The sequence below is a fragment of the Quercus lobata genome, chromosome 1, assembly GCF_001633185.2.
Source record: "Quercus lobata isolate SW786 chromosome 1, ValleyOak3.0 Primary Assembly, whole genome shotgun sequence".
Classification (NCBI taxonomy): Eukaryota; Viridiplantae; Streptophyta; class Magnoliopsida; order Fagales; family Fagaceae; genus Quercus; species Quercus lobata.
In genome coordinates this window covers 40,544,743-40,568,419 of record NC_044904.1, presented here as the reverse complement: position 1 = coordinate 40,568,419, position 23,677 = coordinate 40,544,743, and the positions used below count along the sequence as shown (strand labels likewise).

The following is a 23,677-nucleotide window of genomic DNA, read 5'->3' as shown; positions in this document are numbered from 1 at the left end:
ACTTTTTTTTTTTTTTTCCTTTCTCTGCCTTGTCCACTAAGTTGGGGAACTTGATGAAATTAGGTCAGAAAAAACAATGGATGTTATGGGCCACTTGCCTTTTTCTTACTTTAATTTTTATTTTGGCCCCTCTTTTTGGAGGAATAAGCCACTAGCTTCAGTCATTGATGATACAAATTTTGGTAAGATGATCAATCAGAAGTTTAGAAAATTTCTTGGTTCAAATAAAAAATGCGAACCTAGAATAATTTGCTCTACTCAAACTCAGTTGATGTTCGCAAAAACAGAAGAGAAAACTCAGTTGATCACACCTCCAGCCATTGCATGCAGGACACGTAACTCTTATAATATTGCTCTTGCCACGCCTGAGGCTTCTCCACAACATTGCTTCAGAACCAACCTTCCATTAAGTTGTCAATGAAAAATTCTGTGAAATAATTTTTATATCATAACTTTTACCATAATTTTGATATGATTAATTAGTCAAGAAAATTTGATAAATTTATTTGAAAGTAATTGTTCATCATTTGCCAACACATTGGCAACCTAGTGGCAAAGGCGGGCCAACATGCCTCCAGTTCAAGTCTCCCCACAGCTAGCAGCGTGTTGTGGTTTTTTATATTTCACCTGCAAGCTGCTTACTTAGCTCATCAACAAGTAGTGGAGCTTCTTTAGTCTGAAAACTGTTAAATTACTACTATAGTCACGTCCAAATGGAAAAATTACATTAATAGTACCTTAAAAAAAAAAATTTACCCAAAAAAATATTTTTCACTTCTGACAGTCATCTCAACATGTGGTTGATTTTAAAAGATCTGGTTATTACACATTTATCGAAAATAGGGTAATTTTGCAATCTCACATGGGGTAACCTCAGACGTATGGTGGAAGTGGAACAAACTCCAATGAGACTCAGTGAAACTCCCATAATCTCTGTTCCTACTGCAGCTACCAGAAAATGTCCAAAAATTTCACAGTTGAGTTCTGTCACATTCCCTGTTGTAATTTTATTTTCCATTTTTAGTCTCCACTCCCTCACTCACTCACTCACTCTCTCTCTCTCTCTTGGCTCAATCTTAGGAGCCGACACCGGTACCCACTAACAACACTACTATTCTCACTCTCACACTCTCTCTCAATCACAAATAAAGTCAAAGCATCCATGCATGCAGCACTTTCATAGTATTCATTTCCAGGGTTTTCTCTCTCTCTCTCTCTCTCTTTATATATATATATATATAAACTGAGAGTGAGTGAGAGAGAGCGAGAGAGAGAGAGATAAAGAACTCAGATCTAACACCGTCTGTCCCATTATTAATCACTTCTGCATGGCCCATGTGTCACCATCGTATTTATCTTGCATATCTTGAAGTAGATACTCATGTTTCACATTACAACAACCCTTTCACTCTTTCTACTATATAAATGATGGCAGTTTTGTTAATAAAGTCAACAAGGGAAGCTAGATCGGCCATAAAAGACACATACATAATATTTAAGTTATTATACTAGCTTGTTTGAAAGGTTATCATATATATATAATTTTCATTCTAGTGTATGCTTGAAATGAATGAATATGAATGTTCAGGTGTGTTTACAACTTACAAATTGGACCCCACCATTACGTGTTGATGATGATGAATAATTGTTTAGGATGTTTGCGTGATTGACGTTGAAATCTATATTTCTATATTGGTTTTCTTTCTTAGGGAGAGATCTCTCCGAATCTTACTAACTACGAGAGAGAGAGAGAGAGAGAGAGAGAGCTTTGGCTTTGTAATCTCCCACTTAAAGAGCATAATAATATGAATTGTTGTTATTTCAAAAGCTCTTTCCAAAGTCTTCATCACAACTCCAAACATGACCCACCTTGTCCCCTCTTTCTCATGTGTCTTCTATTCAAACCCTTCTTATTACTTAGTCAAATTTTCCCATATAATCAAATTCCCATCATCCCCCTTATCTGGATCATCTTTGGAGGTGAATGCTTTTACCATTTTCGACCGTTAGATCGGATAATTAATCATCAACACCACCATCAACAGGTGCAGTTCATTTTTATATACTATTTTTTATATATCTATATATTTTATAAATGCAATAATATTTAAAATCTCTAGCGTTTATTTCACAATAAATTAATAATTATTTATTACCATTAAGTTAATACTTCAATTGGTATCTTTTTTGTCTAAATATTATAGGATTTAAAATTTATCGATAACATTACTATTAAGTCAAAACATCATTTTTTTTTTTTTTTTTTGTGAAGCAGATTTTACAAATTGAGTTAACTATAACTCACATGTATATTTATCAATGAAGCTTAATATAATGAATCCAAATCTTTTGTTCCACTTTTTCTGCTCCACTCTATACTTCATCAATAAAAACTTACCACATATTCACCTAATTAATTAAATACTACCATTAATTAATAATGATAATATGACATGTAAAATCAGATGCCAACGTGCCGATCAGATGTCAATTTTTATATATAAAATATATATTTCTATATTTATATTTTTTATAGATTCGGTTGGATTTAAAACTTATGGTGTCTATTTCATAATAATTACTCATTACTATTAAGTCTAGACTTCAATTGCATTTTCAATTTTGTATAGCTATAATAGGATTTAAAACTTGCTGCACAATAACTAACTAGAACTCACATATAATTTATCATTTTTTTTTTTTTTGGGAGAAGAATATAGTTTATCAATATATTAAGCTATATGATTGGTAAAACCAGATGTCAACTCGCGGATCATGGCGGCCAGCGGGTGATGCAAGCTTATAGATATTATACTTTTTTTCTATATTTCACTAAAATTTTCAAATCATCAAAATTTGTTTAAGCAGGTAAGAAATGGGATGGTTGTGATGACCCATTCATCTATAATTAACGTGGGGCCCATATTTTTAAGTCCCTAACATGGGATTATTGGTGGTCTGAAATCATAATAATGCACATAGATTTAGGACTTAGATTAGGATCTCCATTAATTAGTATTGAAAAATGTTTACTACAAAACCTAACCACCTTTTTGCTTTTTGTTGTGGATCCAATGATTTTGCTAGCTCTTTGGGTCTTTCTCACTCCTGAGATGGAGAAGGTTAGGAAAAAAAAACCAGTGTTGGGGCCATTCTCACGCCACATGGGGATCAAGTAGTTGGTCTCAGCTCAAAAAGAAATTAAAACGCATTGAAGTGACCTTCTCAAAATTAATGTGTGTAGTCATAGTGTCATACTCGTAAAGGTTAAAGAGTTGCTATAGGGGTTGTTGGGAACAGAGGTGGCCAAATAAGTCTAGTTCTAATTTTTGGCTTCATTATATATATGTATGAATTGTCTTTCATCCAAGGCTTTTAATGTAAAAATAATAATAATAAAAAAAGAGCTAATCTCAAGAAATTCTTCACTATATATAAATCTCATTACTTTTTATCTAATTAATTATACCTCAAATGTGAATTTTCTTTGATTCAAAGGGATCAGAAAATGTGAGGGGTCAAACTCAAATTAGAGTTTAAACATAAAAAGTATATATTATTTATTATTTATTATTTATTATTTTTCTAGTTTGAAAAGTCCTTAGGTTTTAAAGCAGTACAGCTGAGTAAGTTGGAAGTTGAAACATGCTGGGTAGAAGAAGAATAGAGTGGGAGCAGTGTGTTATCAATTTGTTTGGGAGTGGATGAACATAGATGATAGATGATAGATAGGGGTCAAGGTTTTCTCTCGAAACACATGTGAGGAGGTTTCATCTAATTGGTCCCTCACTGTTTGAACAAAACTCATGTAGGTCCCGCGCACATTTGAGGCACATTGGGACCACATGTGCCAGTTTTGAGGCAAATTGGACCCTACATTGAAAACCTATCTCTCTCTTTCTCACACTCACAAAAAAGAAAAGAAAGAATTGAATTGAAGTATGTAGTATAGGGTGGTGAGGGAATTGTCCAATCATACTTGCCCAATCTTGTTGATTAATAAAAACAACTGTCTTCTTATTAAGAATGGATTTTTTATTTTTTTTAGCTTCTTTGCAAACTTTGTAATGTTTTCCACCATCTAATATAATACACTTTTAGGAGCCTTAATCATGCTTTTCTTTCTTTTGTTGTTGATTGAAGTGATGCCGATATTATCGTTTTAAGATCGCCCAAATCGCGAGGATGGCCCACTAAGTTGTGCTTATCAAGGAAATTTAGCCAATGATACAAAAAATATATTAATATTTTAAGTATAGATTATTTCAGACATGATCCTATCATATTAGAACTCCATTAACTTTCTAATCATCTTTGTTTCTTTTTGCAACCATTACTTTGGAAGGATCCAAAAAGGATAAAAAGATAACCCTCAATGTGACTTAATTTTCAAGTTGAAATCCCTTTTATAGATATGTTCAAAGCATTTATAAACAATCCCAAAAAATGTGGGTCTGACTCAATTAGCCCCTCCATGTATTCCAAGTGACACTACCTACTTCTTTTAAAATAAAAAGGTGGAGGTTGGGTGGAGTTAGCTTTAAGTCATGTGAATTGTGAAGTGACTCTCTCTCTCTCCCTCTCTCTCTCTCTCTCTCTCACCCCCTGTAAGTAAATTTAATTATATAGCATCAAACAATAATCTAACCTAGAGAGAGAGCTAAGCTTAGATTACATCTAGAATGTCTACATTAAAATAAGGCATATATAGCTATGAATTCCATCCAATTTTAAAATACACAAATGGAAGTACCCGTGAAATGAGTTTGGAGAGAGGTGATCTTGGTCAATCAATAAGACAAACTAAATGTGCTTTGGCTTTGCTAATAAAGTGAGACACTCGGACGGCTACATAAACACCCACATTACATCTAACCCAAAGCCACACATAGTTGGGGAACACCTGCACATGATATGACAAAAACATTAAATTTTTATTTTGGCTTACTACACTATCAGCCCTCTCTAAGCTCTAGTTGCACAACTTCTCATGCCACATGGGTTATAGCCAATTAATCTATCCATATCAACCAAATATATTCCTCTTTCTAATTTTTGCCACTTACCTTGAGAAGAGATGTTTGAATTCTTCACTTGCAACTCCAAAAATAAATACTAAAAAAAAAAAAAAAAAATTCTTTCTTACAATAAGTGGGATAAGATTAAGAAAGATTCAATTTAGATTTTTATAAAAAAAAATAAAAAAAAAATTTTAAAAAAAAAGGTATTGGAATTACAGAAACAAAATAAGAGTGTAATTAGGTGGACATACATAGAGCTAGCTAGAGGAACATAATCAATTAAGTCGGCCTTTATATTTTTAAGCTCTATGTGGAATTTCCATAAACTTTTTGATCTTTTTCGTGGATATCTGTTACTCTAGATTTTATTTCTCCTAACAGCATGCCTCACATGAAGGATGCAAGGACATTATGTCCTTTTTACTTCCAAGAAAAAAACTAAAAAACAAAAACGGAATGGGCTTTCACTTTTGCTACATTCCGAGGCAATAAACCTACCACTTGGGACGGGACTGCCTGCAAAGTCAGCTTCCACATGTAGAAACAGTGGCATGGTAGACATAAACCCATTGAAAGTGAACCAAGGAATCTAACTTAAACGCAATATAAATAAAAAGAAACAGTATTTATATGCATGTTGGACTTGGTCTTATAAGGAAGAGAGTTAGGCATTTCCTTAATCTACATCATGTGCTTATTTTAACCAAAAAAAAACCTTAGATAAACAAATCCCAGAATTCTGGAGGAATTTGTCCCTTGGAAAAGTCCAAGTAGATACAAAATGGTCTTAACCATAAACAATAATGGGTTTAGATTCAACACAAGTCAAGACAAGTTGTTTTGATTTTAAATGCAGTTCAACTAAGTTGTATGTGTCTATCAAGCTATCTACTTGTTTTTTTTTATAATTTGCCCAAGGTGGCTAAATTAGTCCCCAAACGGATAACCTAAGACTGTTTTCAAGTCTATTAGTAGAATCATTATTGTTGTGTTTAATCTATTGTGTTGGTATCATTTATAAGAAACAATGTCTTGTATCATTGTTTAAATAATTTTTGGTGGTTACAGCAATGTCTACCATACACAACTTGTTTATGAGTTACCAAAATTAGCTCCTTGATGTATAGACTTCTAAATTTGATAAAACTAATTCATTTTATGACCCAATTGAGAAAATTGTAGCAACAATAACAATTGTGTCAGTCACAATTTTATGTGCTCATCTTATAGAGATTGGTTCTCATAAACATATAAATCATATGCTTATTAGAGACGTACTCCATAAAACAAATACACAAAATATACTGTTTCAACCCGATGGATATGTGGTGGTCACATAGAACAAGCGGACCATGATAATTGGTCAAAAGCGACAATCAAACTGTGATTAATAGTGATCGATTTGGAAATCCTCAAATAAATATTGAAAAATAGGTGTTCCTGGCCGTTGGATCCTGCCAAATTCTTTATCAATATCCTAGCCGTAGGACCCACTTCAAATGGTGGGTCCAAATTGCTTTCACATATTAAATTTCTTAATTGAAATCTCATTAGAATTAATTTTATATTGGGAAACTACTAATAATACAAGGCCTTTTATAATATTTACACTTGAACATGATTGAGGTAGTTGAACGTCTAGTCAGTGATCATTAAAATTTAAATTCATAGGTAGAGACAAATTGTTTAGTACATATGCCAAAATCAAGTTGGATTATATAATGTTCCATGTGCACGTTTTACTGGAAAATTTTAAGATATTCCACCTGTCCAACCACGGAGAAGAGAGATCCATTTGATGAATTTTTTTTTTTATTGTTGGTTTTGACAGGACATTATAATTCTTTACGTGTCTAAATTTTATTAGGAATTAAAATACCCTTTTGTGAAGTGAAGTTGACCATATGATTTATGGATCTCCTTTCAAATTACTTAATTAGCAAGGAAAAATAAATAAATAAAAAGATACAAATTTTTTCAAAAACAAAGATTTTTTTTTTTTTTACTATATATAATTATATATCATTTACACAGACATGCAAATACAATGTATTAGATGGGCGCTGAAATAAATTTAAATTGAAAACAGTAACAAGCACGACTTTAGAGTGAAATCTACAATTTAATTTAATAAAATAAAACCTTTTTCTTTCAAGTTTCAATTTGACAAAGAATACATTTATTGAGAACCACCAAATTTATATGGTCGAAAAGAAGTGAACCGCTAAACCAAAACCATATGCAAGGACTTTTATTCATAATCATTCGACGACACATGGAAATGATTTTCAAGGAAAAGACATCAAGAAGAAAGTGACTTGAGCTTGACTTGGATGAACATTGCAGTGAAATATTTCCATCAATATTCAATAGTCAATAGCGTCTTAATGCACTATGTGGTAACGACTGAATTAACATATTATTTAATTTGTAATTTCATATATCAACACTTTAAGCAACTCGATCACAAAGGCTCCAATAACCTAAGGGTAAGTTTTCAGCATATTATTTTCACCCCCTAAAATACGTAACCTCATATAACAATCTTTCAATATTTTAAAGCTTTTTGCCATGGGCTTGACTTTGGGAAAAAAGAATCTGTAATTAATAATTTACCATCATCAAACATATGATATAGATAAAAACCTTATATTTGAAGTTTGAACACAAGCACACCAACAAAAAGAACGGGCTAAATATGCCGCTTTAGAGTTAGTTGAATAAAATTCATATTCATCCCCCAAAAAAATTAAAATAAAAATAAAAATAAAAAGCCTGCTACAGAACAACCAACTTGGGTTACTTAAAGAGTTGCAATCATATAACCAAATGTAAAAGTTATAATACTTTTTGACATTCAATCATACTATATTCTTCTACAACACAACTATTCTAGTAGTGCCTTGGTTGATTTATAAAACTATATATAGTTGATATATAACAAAAGTCATAAATGTTATGAGGTTAATTGTTTAATAGTACTATCTCGTTCTTCAATGATTGAGAACTTGAGTAATCAAAATCCCCCTCCCTCTTGCTATAGAGAAAATAAAAAATAAAAAATAAAAAATAATATATATATATATATATATATATATATTGTGGGGATCAGCCCAGAATAATAGGTTGGTTGGGCCCTGAGCCCGTCCGAGGACCATTCTGTCCGAGGCAACGTCGCAGCCCAGAATCCTTACTCAGGCCCACTGGAGCAAAGAGAACACGTCCGAGGAGTAATTCCTCCTCGGACGTTCCAAAATCCAGGTCAAAGGTGCATCCCAGCTACTGTAGTCCTCCCTCCAAGCACGTAAAAAGAAAGGAGTCCCAAAATATCCCAGTAAAGGCTGTCACCACCACATTAAATGTACCATAGCTACTCTCCTGGCCGCATTAATGAAAAGAAGACCCCTGAATAGTGCTACCTTGGTCACTGCAACTCACAAAGAACTGATAAGGGTGTCTGATGAGACAGGTGCTCAAGTAGGGGTTTGGATGATCAACAAGTGTAAGGCCCAGATGATAAAAGATGGTCTATATAATATGTAAGAGTCCCCCAAGAGAAGGGAATGGAGGAAAAAAGGAGAGAAGGAACAGAGGAGCAAAATTTCACTGTACGAATGCATGCCCATGAATAAAATTCCCCCCTTTACATCCACTTTCTTCATTCTTGTTTCTATATCTCCTGGGCCCATGCAACGAACCGTTTAAGCCAACTGGAACCAAGTTCTTCAACCCACACTCTACAAAAATTCATTGTGTGGGATTTTTTGGGCCAAGGCTTGACCATCCAGGATCGGGCCAACTAAAATCGTGTCCCTACATACATATATATATATATATATATATATCATAAACACTTATGCCTTTTTAATCCATTTCATTTTAGTTTATTTTTCCCCTCAGATAAATATCCAAACAATCCATTAAAAATTAGATAATTTTCAAGTTTCAATAACCAAAATAAGTAAATGTTAAGGTAATTTACATAAGCCCCCCTATAATGTGGGGATGGTTTAAATTAAAAGCCTTAAATTTGAAAAAGTTTAAATTAAAACGATGATATTTTAAAAAATTTCAATTTATTCCCTCAGTGAGCCACTATTGAAAAAAGTAGCAAAATTTTAAATGAGTTGTAATTATAACCTGTCTAAACACCAAAAATATTTTGATGTGATCACAGTATTTTAGCACCAAAAGAATCTTACAAAATGGCTTAAAAAGATCCCAGCAGATAAATACAATTGGATTACTGCTGATTTTTTTTTTCCCCTACTAAAACACTACCTGGTACCCTGGTTATGTGACAGATTTTTAAGTACTCCAATTAGTCACAAATACAACTTAATTTTTTAGTTACTTTTATTTAATATTTAGCTGTTACTCAATGATGAAATGCTTTTTCAAAATAAATAACAAAACAAATTGAAACAATCTAAGAATTAGGATACTAATTAATGGCTTATTTAGATTGAAAGGTAAGAATGAGGGCAAAGTAAAATTACCAGAAGTTAATTTGATTTTTAGTCAACTATATTCTACTCCCTCTCTTTTTCCCCTTAATTCAAACGAACTGTAAAAGTACTGAGATTTTAAGGATTAGTTTAAGATTAACTAGAAGATGAATTATGTAATTTACACAAATGCTAGGATAATAATCACAGACGTGACAACTCAATGGTTTTTTTTTTGGGGAGGGGGGTATAAAAGGACAACTCATTTGGTGGTACTGGTCTCCACGACGATGCAGAGATGACGCTTCTAATTACGACTGCCCATATTAGCAAGTCAAGTACTGCCTATTGGATTAGGTCCATCGGGATTCGGGACAGTCTGTAATTATGGTTCCAAAATTTCCCAATTTCACATCCAGTTGTTTATAGAGCATTTTCTAAAAATTGGTTGATATTTCGGATGTGTCTATACTCTATAGAATTATATTCGTTTTTTTCTATTTTTTTCATAAAAGTGCTTTTCTTTCAGCAAAACCGCAAATACTTGTCAGGTTGAGATTTAAAACATCAGCAGTAAAACTAGTGAAGAATTCATTCTTACAACAAAACCAAACAAATGAATCTATAATTTCAATATCAAAATTAATATGTTCAGAATGCTACATGAACTTGGATGAGTATCTCACTTAATGGCATCGTGAGTACAAAGATATTAATACACATACCTTTAAATTTCACATGTTTTTACAGAACCTAAAACCCAATGATGAGTAACCTCGGTGGAAGCTAGATGACAGAAAAATTGGGCATGGCATACAAGGAAAGCCTTTGTATGCGGCACCCCAAAGGCCCAAACATTTGAATGTATGGATGGATTTTCAAACACATATAATACCAAAGAGAAAAAATAACCCAAACACCTTCTCAACCAAGCTTTTTATCAGCTCCTTTCAGGTTAAGATTAAACCATTTCTTTTTACCTGACTTATCCTTGCCATCGGAGCTTCCATCATCCACTGGACTCTCGGCCTTCGAATCTTCACCCGCAATTTTGCTACCACTCCCATTACTTAAACCACTGCCACTCCCACTACTATTGACTACCTTGGTTACAGTGAATGAACAATGAATATTGTCTCGCTGTTTCAGTAGGTCATCCACCTGAGTTGCAAAATCCAAATGAGGTCCCATGAAGAAATAAGAGAAACACCATGTAGTTTGATTTGAGTAATATTGGTACCAATGGTAAAGCATCATTTCAACCATTTAATTACTAACACCAAAAATACGGGACTAAAGATGGAGAAATAAGAAAAACACAGAGCTTATTCCATTATTTGGAACTTAATCATTAAGATTGTAACTTAATATCAGAAAATATATATATATATGCAACAGAAAGTTTCAAAATTTGAGCTAGATTGCAGTGCAGGTTAATGAAAATATAAAATAAACAATAAATGTGTCAATATCAAATATGAACATAATAAATTGCCTGCCTCATTAACCCTTAGAATAAAGAAGTCTTATTATTCTCCTACCATGCTGAACTTACACGTGTGCATTTTGTGTGTGTGTGTGTGTGAGATAGAGCATTCACAACACCCTTTGTGAAAAGGGAATTATGAGGATAATGAGAAGGTATAACTTACAGACTGCTTTTCCTGACTGTATCTGTTGGTCACTTCTTGAAAGCGCGCCAATGCCTACAAAACATTACATCAAAATTGTAAGCTGTATCACCAACTACCTACTATTCAAAATCATGACCAGAACAGGCAGAAGGATCTCCACCTTTCTGTATTCCGTCTCAAATTGCCGTAGCTCATTTCTCTTTCTTAAAATCTGAGCCTCAATCTCCTTCAGCTTCTCTGTCGTGTCCTCATATGTCTTTGCACAAAGAGCCTCGATTGTATAGGTAGCAGTCTTAAAAAAATTATCTCCTGAACAGATCACAGAGTTAGTCATGTAACAAATTGGACCAAGTTCTAATACACAACTAGCCTATAATAAAAAGATGAAGGAACAATATAATCAGTTCACACCATAAACAGCGAATATATGAGTGCCGGATTTTAGTTCTGAGACCTCACAAGGTTGAAGACCTTCCAACCTTTTAAAGAAAGCAGCTTCAGGGTCCTTAGCCATCGCTAGCTGCAACAGCAGAATGATTGATATCAATACTTCAGAAATGATAAGATGGAAACTTTTTACCCACATCCCAACCCCACTCAAAATAATGATGATGACAATGATAAAGAGATTGCAGTAAATGCTTACAGCATTCACAGTTGAATCCATTCTGTACACTTGAAAATGTAAAAAATACATCCCGGCGGATGTCACCTTACCAGTCTTCTCACTGTCTTCCTGTACAAACAGATACAGTATCCCATGTTAATTCTAGTCATGCACATAGTTCAATTGCACAGGTGTTAAAGCATTACATTGTAATTGATAAAACAGAACCTGAAAGTAACAGGTACCTGAACAACAAACTAGGGAATTTATGGAAAACTTGAAGGTAATCAATCATAAAAATAGCAAAAATACAATAAATTTCCAGGATCAGGAAGCTTAAGCACTATAATCTAATAAAAATCAAATTGAAAGCCTGAAAGAAAGTTTCCTCCAAAAAAATTTCACTAGACAATTTCCAAATAAAAAAGGAACCAAAATGCAATCTCAGAAAGCGTTATTCTCCATACACACGCACGCGCACGCGCGCGCACACACACAAATCCTATATTTGAAAATTCAACGAGCTCCACTGCAAGTAACATCTCCTTCCTTCCCTCGTAAGAGTAAGATGGAGAGTGAAGTCATGGATTCTACCTAACAAAAGAGAGTTTTTGAAAATCCATATTATGGGATGCTACTTTTCCATGAAATACACTAAGAAAAGCATTTTCCCTAGGTGGCTAACAGGTTTAAGGTGTATTGAGAACATTTAAACTATGTACCTGAATGTGTGTTTGAGTGTGTCATTAGTTCCCTACTAACTTGACACAGAATAAGAACATCTACATTGTAGACCACTCACTCTATCATTTGCTACAAGTGTAGATAGGTGGAAGCTTTTACACCACTCAGCAGCAATTTGCTTCTTTTTTTTCTTTTTCTTTTTTGTTTTGGGGAAAGGGGGGAAGTATCTATCATTTATTATCTCTATTTGAGTGACAGAAACTTGATCAACACAATTATTTGAATTTTTTTTTTTTCAAAATCCACTTCCAATTCCAATCATCAACTTGATTTTATTGCAATTCACCATTCAGCTATCACAACAAAGAATAGCACAGTACCTAACTATTAGACAGAACGCTTTTCTTCTCATAAATAATGGTGTCCTCCAAATTCAGCCCTCACTCTCTCAAACACCACCTCAATTACAGTTACCAAACCAATATATCTCTAGTACTTAAATTAATGAAAACTTTTACTATCTTTAATAAAGGCTATTGAGGAGTACAATAGAATTTGGACACCTAATAAATGACACTGAGCCCAAAGGCCCTAAGACATTAGTTTTAATTTCTTTCACTTGACTTCTCTGGAGTCCAAAATTAATTTCAAACATGTACTCCTTAAAAACCAAAACATATAGTATGTCAAATATCCTACTCCACCAAAATTCACAGCTCTGTCAACACTAAGATTCACTTTGATACTTCTACACAAACAAGAAAAGGAGCCAAAGAAAAAAAAGGGCAGATCAGTTATGGTATTCAAAGCTTTTGCTTTTCTGCAATTAGGATAATCTGTAACGTGAGCAGAATGCAGGCATATGTTCATCCAAAACACCTGAAGACAGTTAGAATAATATCAATGAACTCAACGTCCTGGAAATTCTGCAATAGTATAAACTGTAACATGGGCTAGATGCAGGCATATACCAAACCAAAACACCTTAAGGCATTCAAAATAATATTACTGAATTCAAGTTCTGCCGCAACAGACCATGTAGCATCAAGTGAGTACTGAAAATGTCTCTATACTACATACTACCATTCTAAACTAGCATGGTTTTTTGACATTCTACCAGCCTGCAACACCAATATAGCAACAGAATTCATAATACCACATTAATGAAAGAAAAATTTTGTGCACTTCAACAATTTTCCCAAGAAAGAAGACAGATCAGTCACAACTTATACAGTAAATGGGACAAGCCATGAGATTAACAGAAAACTGGATTGATGGAGCACCAGATAAAATGTACATACCTGTAACGCCAAACCATAACCTAAATTCCCCCCATCTTGTTCAAAATAGAGTAACTGGAAAATCAAGTTCTAATGTTACAATTTGAAAAAATAACACTCTGAAGTAGAAGCATACATGCACACGCAGAGGTAAAGATGCGTCATAGGCATAGTCATCCCAAATTGCACAAAAGACCTTACTGAGAATCATTTCTTACCTTGAATTTGCTCTGTGAGGTTGAAGTAACTCTTACTACAATCCCTGCCTCAGCTTGTTGCTCATTAATTGTAACACCAAAGAAGTGGGCACACTGCTTTTCTACCTGCAGTAGAATGTAAAATAAGTAATATGATACTAAAGAGTATAGGTCATTAGGACAGAAACCAAGTAAGCACCTTTCCACTAACTGATGTGCCAATTGGAAGAGGTCTGATTGTAACAGTACCATTCAGAGCTTCTTCAAGAACATTAGCGGAAATTGTAGTCTTAATTGGGACACCCAGCTTGCTATAAACAAACAAAACAAGGGGTTATAAAAGCTCAAGGACCCTGATAGCTCCTAATTTACCAAGTAAGATACCACCTGAATAAAGCTGCAAACATTGTATTGACGGTACCAAGATTAGATAAGTCAATTTCCATGTCCATGCCTTCAGTGTCAAGAGCCTGAACAATTTATTATAAGATTCCAGTACCATTAAAATCTGATAAACCACCAAAAAGAATTTTAGTGGGGAATTGAAGGACATGGGAAAATGGAATGATGAAATTGAAAGAACGGAACTTCCAGCTTAAATGCATTTTTAGATACACAATAAGTATCTATACGCTATTATAGAGAGAAGCCAAGTATACAAATGAAACAAATATATTACTGAATCCTAATAAAAGTAGAAAATATTGACAAGCTACATGCCCTGAAATTCCCAAACAAGACAGATAAAAAAAAAAAATACTTTTATCTGTGAAGGTAATAAACCAAAAAAGAATGAAAAGGGAAAGTTAGTTTCCAATCAAAACAAAAAGGCATGTCAGTAACCAGCAGCATTTTAACTTCCTAAAAAACTGAAACACTACAAAACATGTATGTAGATTTTGAAATTTGCGATGTTCGACCCGTGTGTGTGTCAACATATGACATTCATGTCAGCACCCACAACAATAAACCTTTATCAATAAATGTTTCTCTAGTTATTGGCTATGGATACCCCCAAATCCTTTCAATCCCATACCAATGTGAGTGATATCCTAAAAAGCACAGTCACAGGTACAGGTACAACACAGCGACACAGAAATTTTAAAAAAAATATAGGACACGGGTACGGCACAACACTTTTATTAAATAATTATTAAAAATATTTTTATTTTTATTTTCTATATATAATTAAGCATTTATTTTTCATATAATGTTAAATATGTATTAAATTAAGAGAAATAATGGATAATAAAGCAAATCCATGACCATTAAAGGATGTTTAAAAATTAGAATACAAACCAAGAATAAACATATTTATTAATTTTCAAGTCCACTATTATTAAAGAGCATGAATGCTCTCTTTGTTTTGTGAAAGAGTATTCGATTCCTTTTGTTCTAGTGTCCCAACTGTGTCCTACAAATTTTTTTTAAAAAAAGGACATGGCTGGGACACACATGCAAAAGTGTCTAAGGCATGTCAAGTGTCCAACAGGAGTATGATATGGGTATGTCACTCCAAATAAAGTGTCCTTGCTTCCTAGGTGATATCCTAATGAACTTCTCTCTGTCATGATCATGGATCAAATATCAATTATAAAAAACACATTCTCGCCACTTATTTTGTTCACTAACTTTCAATTTGCAAGTTTCAGTGCCAGCATATTGAAAATATGTAATCTCTATACATAAATCTATCTTGTTAACTTTAATATATGTTATAGTTCATTGTTTTACTTCAATCAAAAAAGTATCACACTTCTATCAGTTTAAGAAACAGAAGATCTCAATGATATAAGGGGACTTCTAAAAATACAGAAGAAAAAGAAACAAAGAATGATTTGGATAGTATAAGGATTCATTAAGACAAAGACCAAATTTAAAATGTTTCTTGAATTTGTTATAGTTGATTTTACTCCTTCCTGCTATTATTTTCATACACACACATGCATAGACACCACAAAACTTCACATAACTGGACACAGAATAAGAAGAGTGGGAAGAAAAGCACCTCGAATCCTGAAGTGTCATATTGCCTTCTCTTCTCTGGGTCAGATAAGATGCTATAAGAATATGCAACCTCCTTGAAGAGTTCTGAAGCCTCAGGATTGCTGGCATTCTTGTCAGGATGATACCTGTTCAATATTGGGTTCCAACATCACATTGTTTACAAAAGATCTATTGGATAAGCATCACTATCATCAGTGAACAAGTGATTGCACAAACTTAAGTGAGTATGAATGAGATAAAACCACATTTAACAGATAAATAGTGATAGAACTATAGTTAAATGACTAAATTCACCATTTCCTAATAAATTGAGTTTTTGGGACAATCAGTAATTTAACAAATACCATTGAAAACTATCCTTTTGTTATACATTTCTCTTCCCCCCCCCCCCCCGTCTTTACTCTACCCAAGCACAACTGAATAGTAAGGGAGCATTACTTAATAAAAAAAGGATAATATGGGACTGTTTTCTCTTTTCATTGAATTTCAAATGGCTCCATACATTTCACAAGCCTTTTTGAAGTTATGAATCCATTATCTTCAACCAAACATTATCAGCAGCAACGGAACTGATGGTACAGGATTACTTAGGGTTCCATAATTAAACTTCAACTTCAACTTTTCACTAATAGCTGCATTGTGTCATAGAATATCACGCAGTTTAGTTCACGAATTGCTCCCTAACATTATAATTAGAAGCACCTAGATATCTCAAACAAGTAAATTCAATCTCAATCCCATGTTTTCTTCCCCCAAAAGAATTAACAAGAAACAACCAACCAACCTTCAAGAATCACAGAAACCAGTTGTAATCAGATTATATAAGACACCTCCCAAAACCCATTTCACAAATAAGATCAACAATCTTGTTCTTGCACAATAATAACCTAACTTTGAGCTAGAAATTAAGCTCCCAAAGCAATCTTGTTTCAATTACAATGTCCCTAAACACATACCAGGCTTAACTAACCACAATTCAAAACACCCATTAAAGAAAAACTCAAAACCAATCCAAAAAAAACTAAAAAATGAAAAATTGGAAGAAATGAGACATACTTGAGAGCGAGTCTCCGATACGCGGTTTTGATTTCTTGATCGGTGGAATCTCTGGAAACGGACAGTACCTCATAAGGATCTCTCCGATTTGCTGGGGCAGAAGTTCCTTCCATCTTGGAGCCCATTCCCATTCCCCAACTCTCTCTCTCTCTCTAAAATCTGGAAATTTCCTATCTTATTTCTCGGTTCGTCCAATCATGGAATGAAATCTAAAACATACCCACAATATAAATAGCAATAATTACGAATCCAAAACCTAGAAAAAGAGGTCAAAATTTGATTTTTTTTTTAATTTCCAACAAAATACACGCAATTCAAAGCATTATCGGATCGCTAATACTTTCTCGGGAATCGAATTTAGAAACACGACCCAACAACAATTGAATATCTATGAGCAAGTATCAAGGATCTAATCGAAGAAGAAAGAATGAAAAATGAAAGAGAGAGAGAGAGAGAGAGAGAGAGAGCTAGGGTTTTGGAATTTACAGAATGTAGAAGGTGTGGAAATGAAATGATTTCTCTGTCTTCTTTGTAAGTTCGGCTCGTCACCTTTTTTTTTTTAAATAAACTTTTTTTTTTTCAAAGGCTCTCCTCCTTCTCATTGACATTTTGCTATTTTCAGCTAACGGAAATTAGTCTAAAAATTTTACTATTTTATTTTTTGGTTCTGACCATCTGGTCCACCTTATGTACTCTTCATTTTGCCAATTTTTTCCGTATTACTATTTAAGGGATTTTCTCTATTTGGGTCAATTTTTTTTTATTTCAAAATATCTTTATATTTCTAGGTTTAAGTAGAGGCAAAATTAAAAGATAGTTTGGTAAAAATATATGTTTAACTTGCACTACAACATTGCCTACAAAATAGAAACACTCTTCCACTAATCCACATTTTCAAAGTAATTCTCTCCCAACAAAAAAACTTCTTCAAAAGTAATTATAGATTTTTTTTAATAGAAAAATAAGTTAAACAATCCATGTTGCTGTTGTTTTCTATATACTGCTATTTAAGAGGCTTTCTCTATTTGGACTAGATTTTTTTATTCCGAAATACCCCTACATCCCTAGGTTTAAGTAGAAATAAAACTAAATAATAGTCTCGTAAAAATACATATCTAACTTACACTATAACATTGCCTACAAAATAAAAACATTTTTCCACTAATCCACTTCTTCAAAGTAATTATATATTTATTGTTTTTTTTAAAATATAAAATTAAGTTAAATAACTCATGTTGCTACTGTTTTTTTCCTTAAAAAAAATACCCCATGTTTATCCAAAAACAAAACTAAATATCACCAAAAAAAAAAAAAAATCTAGGGATGTGATGAGTATTATATGTGGTGAAATCATCTTTTCATCACACTCCTAAGTTTTTTTTATGGTTGGAAAATATAGTAATCCCAAATTATAATAAATACTATAAATTAACTCTTACTCAAAAAATAGAAGAGTCTCTGAACACATGCTCAAATTTTGAAAGTTATTTAAAAAAAAATATTTATGGTATATATTGTTTTAGGGAAAAATACATATAGACCTCATGGTGTTTGAGCCACTTGCAAGCTAACCCTCTTCTATGATTTTTTTTTATTATCAACTCCTAAGATTTAAGAATTATTCAAATTGACTCTTGTAGCTGAATTCTATTACTTTTGTTAATTATAATTGACAAAAAAAAGTCACTTATTGTGCCTGTTTTGTTTTTAAAATGATTTTTTTTAATAATAAAAGGGTCACATGCATATCATGTAATTAATTTTTATCTGTCAAAATTAAGATTAAGTAGTTAATTTAGACAATTCTTAAATCTCAAAGGTAAATAATATAAAATCAATGGCATAATGGTCATGACTATTGCATTTACCCAAATCCAAGGGAATCTCTTTGCATTCTGCTTTGCTTCTTTTTCTTTTTTTTTTTTGCATTTTTTTTATGTTGCATACTTATTTAATCCATATTACTTACATATTTTTTTTTGAGAAAAATAATAAATAAATAGTTAAAATTATTTACATATAGTACATATAAAAAAAAAATGTGTATTATAGAATCAAACGAATTTATAATGCATATAAAACCAAAATGATTTGAATTTTTTGTTGATCGTCACATTAGGAATGACAATGGGTTGGGTTCAGGGCAGGTGTCTTTATGCCTGAACCTGACTCACGAGCCCACCCCCATTACCTGAACCCATCCCGTTTAATAAACGGGTTTTTTTTTTACCCCCGGACCCGCCCCATCGAGCCCCCATGAGCCTCATCCCATCATGCCTGACCCAAAATCACAAACACAAACCCAGAAATCAAAAACACAAATTTTAGATTTATGATTTTCCCTTTCAAAATCACAAACACAAACACAGACACAAAAATCACAAACACAAAAATTTCAGATTTGAGATTTTCCCTTTCAAAATCACAAACACAAACTCAAATCCTAACACAAACACAAACAAAAAAATTTCAGATTTATGATTTTCTCTTTCAAAATTACAAACACAAATCCTAACACAAACACATAAATCACCCAAAAAAAAAAAAAAAAACAAGAAGAACATATCATTGAGAAAAAGGAATGACAACGAACCAAAAAAAAAAAAAAAAATGGTGGAGAACAAATCCAAATCATTGAGAGTGAGTTACAGTGAGTCGGTGATAGAGGGGGAGTTAGCATTGACAGTGAGGTGAAGGTGCAGGGAGGAGGGAGAGTGGGAGCTATTGAAGGGGGCAGCTATGAGGCCACGAGTGTGGCTGTGTGAGTTAGTTAGAGTGACGGCTTGAGGAGTTGAGGGGGGCAGTGGTGAGGCTGTGGCTATGTGGTTGTGTGGCTGTGTGGGTAAGAGTGACTGAAGATTGAGAGAAGGTGGGTGGCAGCTCAAATGAGATTGAGAGAATGAGATAGGATTAGGGTTTTCTAAATAAGTTTATATATATTAGGTTTTTTGGTAATTTTAGTTTAATGGGTCAGGTCCAGGTCCGAGTTCGAGGCGAGTATCACTAAAATCTGAACCCGACCTAAACCTGCTTTAAGTTTTATTTTAAAAATCCAAACCCAACCCATTAGGGTCGAGTATCTGCAGGTCAGGTAACAATTGCCATGCCTACGCCTCATATTATACTACACAATAAACGAATAAATACACCTTTATTTTTTCTTTTCAACTAGTACTATACTTTTTTTTTCTTGGTGTTTTTATTTAGAGTTATACCAACCAAAGAGAACACATAGTAAAGACATAACTATTATCATAAGTTGAAATCTATTCTCTAACACATTTTAGAAATACATATTTAAAAGATATGATGATTTGATAAATGACTTAGATGCATTTTTCTTATATGTACATGCAATTATCTATACTTTATTAGTTTTGGGTATTAATTTTTTGAATTTTAAAAACTTGGTTGAAGCTTCCATTAAAAAAAAGTGCAAAATTGTGATTTTCAATTATGTTTCTGTTGGCTTTAATTTCGTATCAAATTTTATTATATTTTATCAATCATTTTCCTATATGTTTATGGGATTCAATGTAATGGATTAGTGTGTGAAATTGGTAAAGAACTGTAAAGAACATAGCAACTTGCGACTGACTTGCAAGTGGAACAACCCGCGAAAGGTCATGTGCGTAGCACATGCTAGAAGTTGAAAGGTCTAAGTGTGTGATGGCATCTCACGAGTGGCTCGCGACTTGGACAACTCGCGAGATGCACTGCCAGCCTATTTTGTGTGCTTTCCACATTTCTTTACCAATACTATATAAACCCACATTACCCATGAAATTGTAAGGAGAATTTCAGAGAGAAAACCCTAGAAATCCATTTAAGAGTTAGAGATTGTACACTCACAATCATCTACACAATATGTGAAAACTGACTCACGAGTCAGGTGGGGTTGGGTGCCTAACACCTTCCCATCCCCCATACCTAAACTCTAGACACGTGCTATAGTAAAGATCAGTCATTCCATGAAAGATGCTATATTTATGGTTCCTAGACCTAAATTAGGTGGCGACTCCATTTAAACCCTCCGCCATGGTCCACCCTAGGCCAAGGCGTACTCACCTAAACGCGAGGATGACCTATCACGAGCGCTTGCGCCCATAATAGCAACTCCACTGGGGATAGAGAGTTTGATTCCAACGTGTTCCATTTCTTAATCTTAATAAAGGCTTATTTAACATTGTTTGCACACACTTTCACTTGGTTCTTTTATCCCTTTGCCATAGTTGGTGAAGAGTGGGAAAGTGGAGGCTACATTCGGGCCAAGACTTTTCAAACTTCATCCCACCAACTCACAATCCGTGTCATTGCCTATGATGGGCTTTGAGTACATTAACGGTTTGCCACCAATCTATTACGGTCCATTTAGGCCTAAGATTGGAATCATGGCCCACCTAGTTGTGAGTGGCCTATTGATCTATCCCTTTAGCTTTAAGGAGTTTACCTAACTTAGAGAGATCGTAGATCCAATCAAAAGAGGGTACCCTTTATATCTCTTATTTGTTCAACCATATATCTTGTGTTCACCTAATTCTAAAGGAAAAATAAAATATGTAAAATTTGAAAGGATGGCCTAAGAGTTATGGCATACCCTAAGACTATGGGATGAAAAGAAAAGAAGTTCTCAAATATAAGACACTTATCCTAAAATCCAAAGGTATATCTAAACTTGAAAGGTTCATAGGATCATAGCCTAGTTACTATCATAACCTAATTTCAAAGGCCTCTTGAAAAAGAAAGTCTTGGGCCTAAGGTAACAAATATGCTATGGACCTAGCATCCAAGATCCTATAAAGTCGATATGAATCTCCCTAATCTTGGGCCTCTTTGTTGCATGTAAAGGTTTAAAATGATGAGAGATTCATGAGCTTTGAGAGGAAGGCCACAATATATTCTAGCTAAAAGGCTACTTCAAAAAAAAAAATTGATAATGAATATAAGAAAAGGAGAGCCCTAAGGTGATGAATACATTGTTGGCCCATATTTGAGTCAAGGGATTGAAAATCTCTAAGCACATTCTAATGAAAGCCCATAAGTGTAAGTTGAGAGCTTTATTGTAAACGAACCAAGCCCTATAAAGCAAGGGGCAAGGCTAATGAGAGGAAAGGAAGTGATTTTATAATTGGGCCTTCATTAAAATAGACTTTAGGAATGGCAACGGGTTGGGTTTGGGGCAGGTTTCTTTATGCCCAAACCCGCCCCGTAGGCCCGCCCTCGTTACCCAAACCTAGCCCGTTTAACAAACAGGTTTTTTTTTTTTTTTTTTAAATCTCCAAACCCACCCCATAGGGCCCCATCTAGCCATGTCAAATTTGGGCCCAAATTGTGGCCCAATTAAAAAAAAAATAGGATTGAATTGAAGCCTATATCACGACCTGAGCAAAAAAAAATATATATATATATTATATTTGCCCAGATTCAAGCCATATACCGTGGCCTAAATGCCAAATCAGTCCAAATCATAGGACCATTACAAACCTATTAATCATAAATCAATAAATCACCTGTTAATCATAAATCATAGTTAAGATTATAAATCAATGAATCACCTAGCTTTTTTTTTAGGGGAAATAAATCACCTAGCTAAGATCACCATTTAATAATAAATCAAACATAAAAATAAAAGCTACAAAATAAATCCCACAAGTTTAGGATAATTACAAACCAACAAGTTAATCCAACAAGTCCAAGAAATTAAAAAGCTACTAAATTAATCCAAGAAGTCTAATCCTCTATAGCTGTGATCCAACTTTCATCCACTTCATTAGGCTCCAAATCATCAAGAATTGTTTGAATTGTACAATCTCATAGCATAGTTAAAGAACCTACAACAACAATGAATTAAAAAAATGGAATAAACTTCATCAAATTATAACTAGAAAATATAAAAAAAAAAAAAAAAACATATACATTCTTTGGATTCTAACTCCAATGCACACTATCACAGAACATAGAAACATGTAAACCTTAAACCATATAAACAAAATTGATCTATGTTCTTTTAATATCACCTAAGCATTCAAAAATTCCAAAAAAATATAACGAACCCAAAAACATTTAAGCTGATTTCAAATCAAATACTTTAAATAAAAAAAAAAACAATATAACAATATCCAAACAAGAAAAAAATCATCAGATTCAATCTAAAAGAGCATCAAAGCATCAATCACGAGAAAATTAAAAATTTCATAAAAAATCTAAAATTAAAGATCAATTAGCATCCACCAAACACATTTCTAGAATCAAAAAAAGAAAAGGAAAAAAAAGTATAATCGAACCTGTGGCTGTGGAGAATGACAAACGGCAGCAATGCAGAGATGAGGGAGGTACGAACGGCGGTGATGCAAGGTTGCAGGGATGAGGGAACGAATGAGAGTGAGTGAGGGTGAGAGTGAGTGAGGCCATGAGGGTGAGAATGAGAGTGCGTGATTGCGTGAAGGACTGAGGGAGTGAGGGGGGCAACAGCGACTGATGAGAGGAGAGGATAGTGAGAGTTAAGGTTAGGGTTAGATTAGATAAGTGGTGTATATATATATATATATGCTCGTTTTTTTTTTTTTTTTTGGTAATTATGGTGTATGTGGGTCGAGTTTGGGGCTGGTATCACTAAAACCCACACTCGACCTAAACCGGCTTCGGGTTTTATTTTTAAAATCGAAACCCGACCCTACTGTTTCGCAGGTTGGGTAAAACCTGACCCATTAGGGTTGGGTCGAGTCGAGTACCTACGGGTTGGG

General features: G+C 33.7%; 1 protein-coding gene across 1 annotated transcript; it reads right to left on the bottom strand.

Moving 5' to 3' along the window:
- Positions 1 to 10,092: 10,092 nt before the first annotated feature.
- LOC115990289 (chaperone protein dnaJ 15) lies at positions 10,093 to 17,529 on the bottom strand. The gene is made up of 12 exons (XM_031114138.1): positions 17,421 to 17,529; positions 16,935 to 17,143; positions 15,880 to 16,003; positions 14,259 to 14,341; positions 14,071 to 14,182; positions 13,893 to 13,997; positions 13,696 to 13,749; positions 11,750 to 11,839; positions 11,515 to 11,623; positions 11,264 to 11,412; positions 11,122 to 11,175; positions 10,093 to 10,630 (listed from the first exon to the last, which is right to left on the bottom strand). Exons 2-12 carry the CDS (start codon positions 17,063 to 17,065, stop codon positions 10,394 to 10,396), a joined length of 1,248 nt encoding a protein of 415 aa, XP_030969998.1. The 5' UTR covers positions 17,066 to 17,143; positions 17,421 to 17,529; the 3' UTR covers positions 10,093 to 10,393.
- Between the last annotated feature and the right edge of the window lie 6,148 nt (positions 17,530 to 23,677).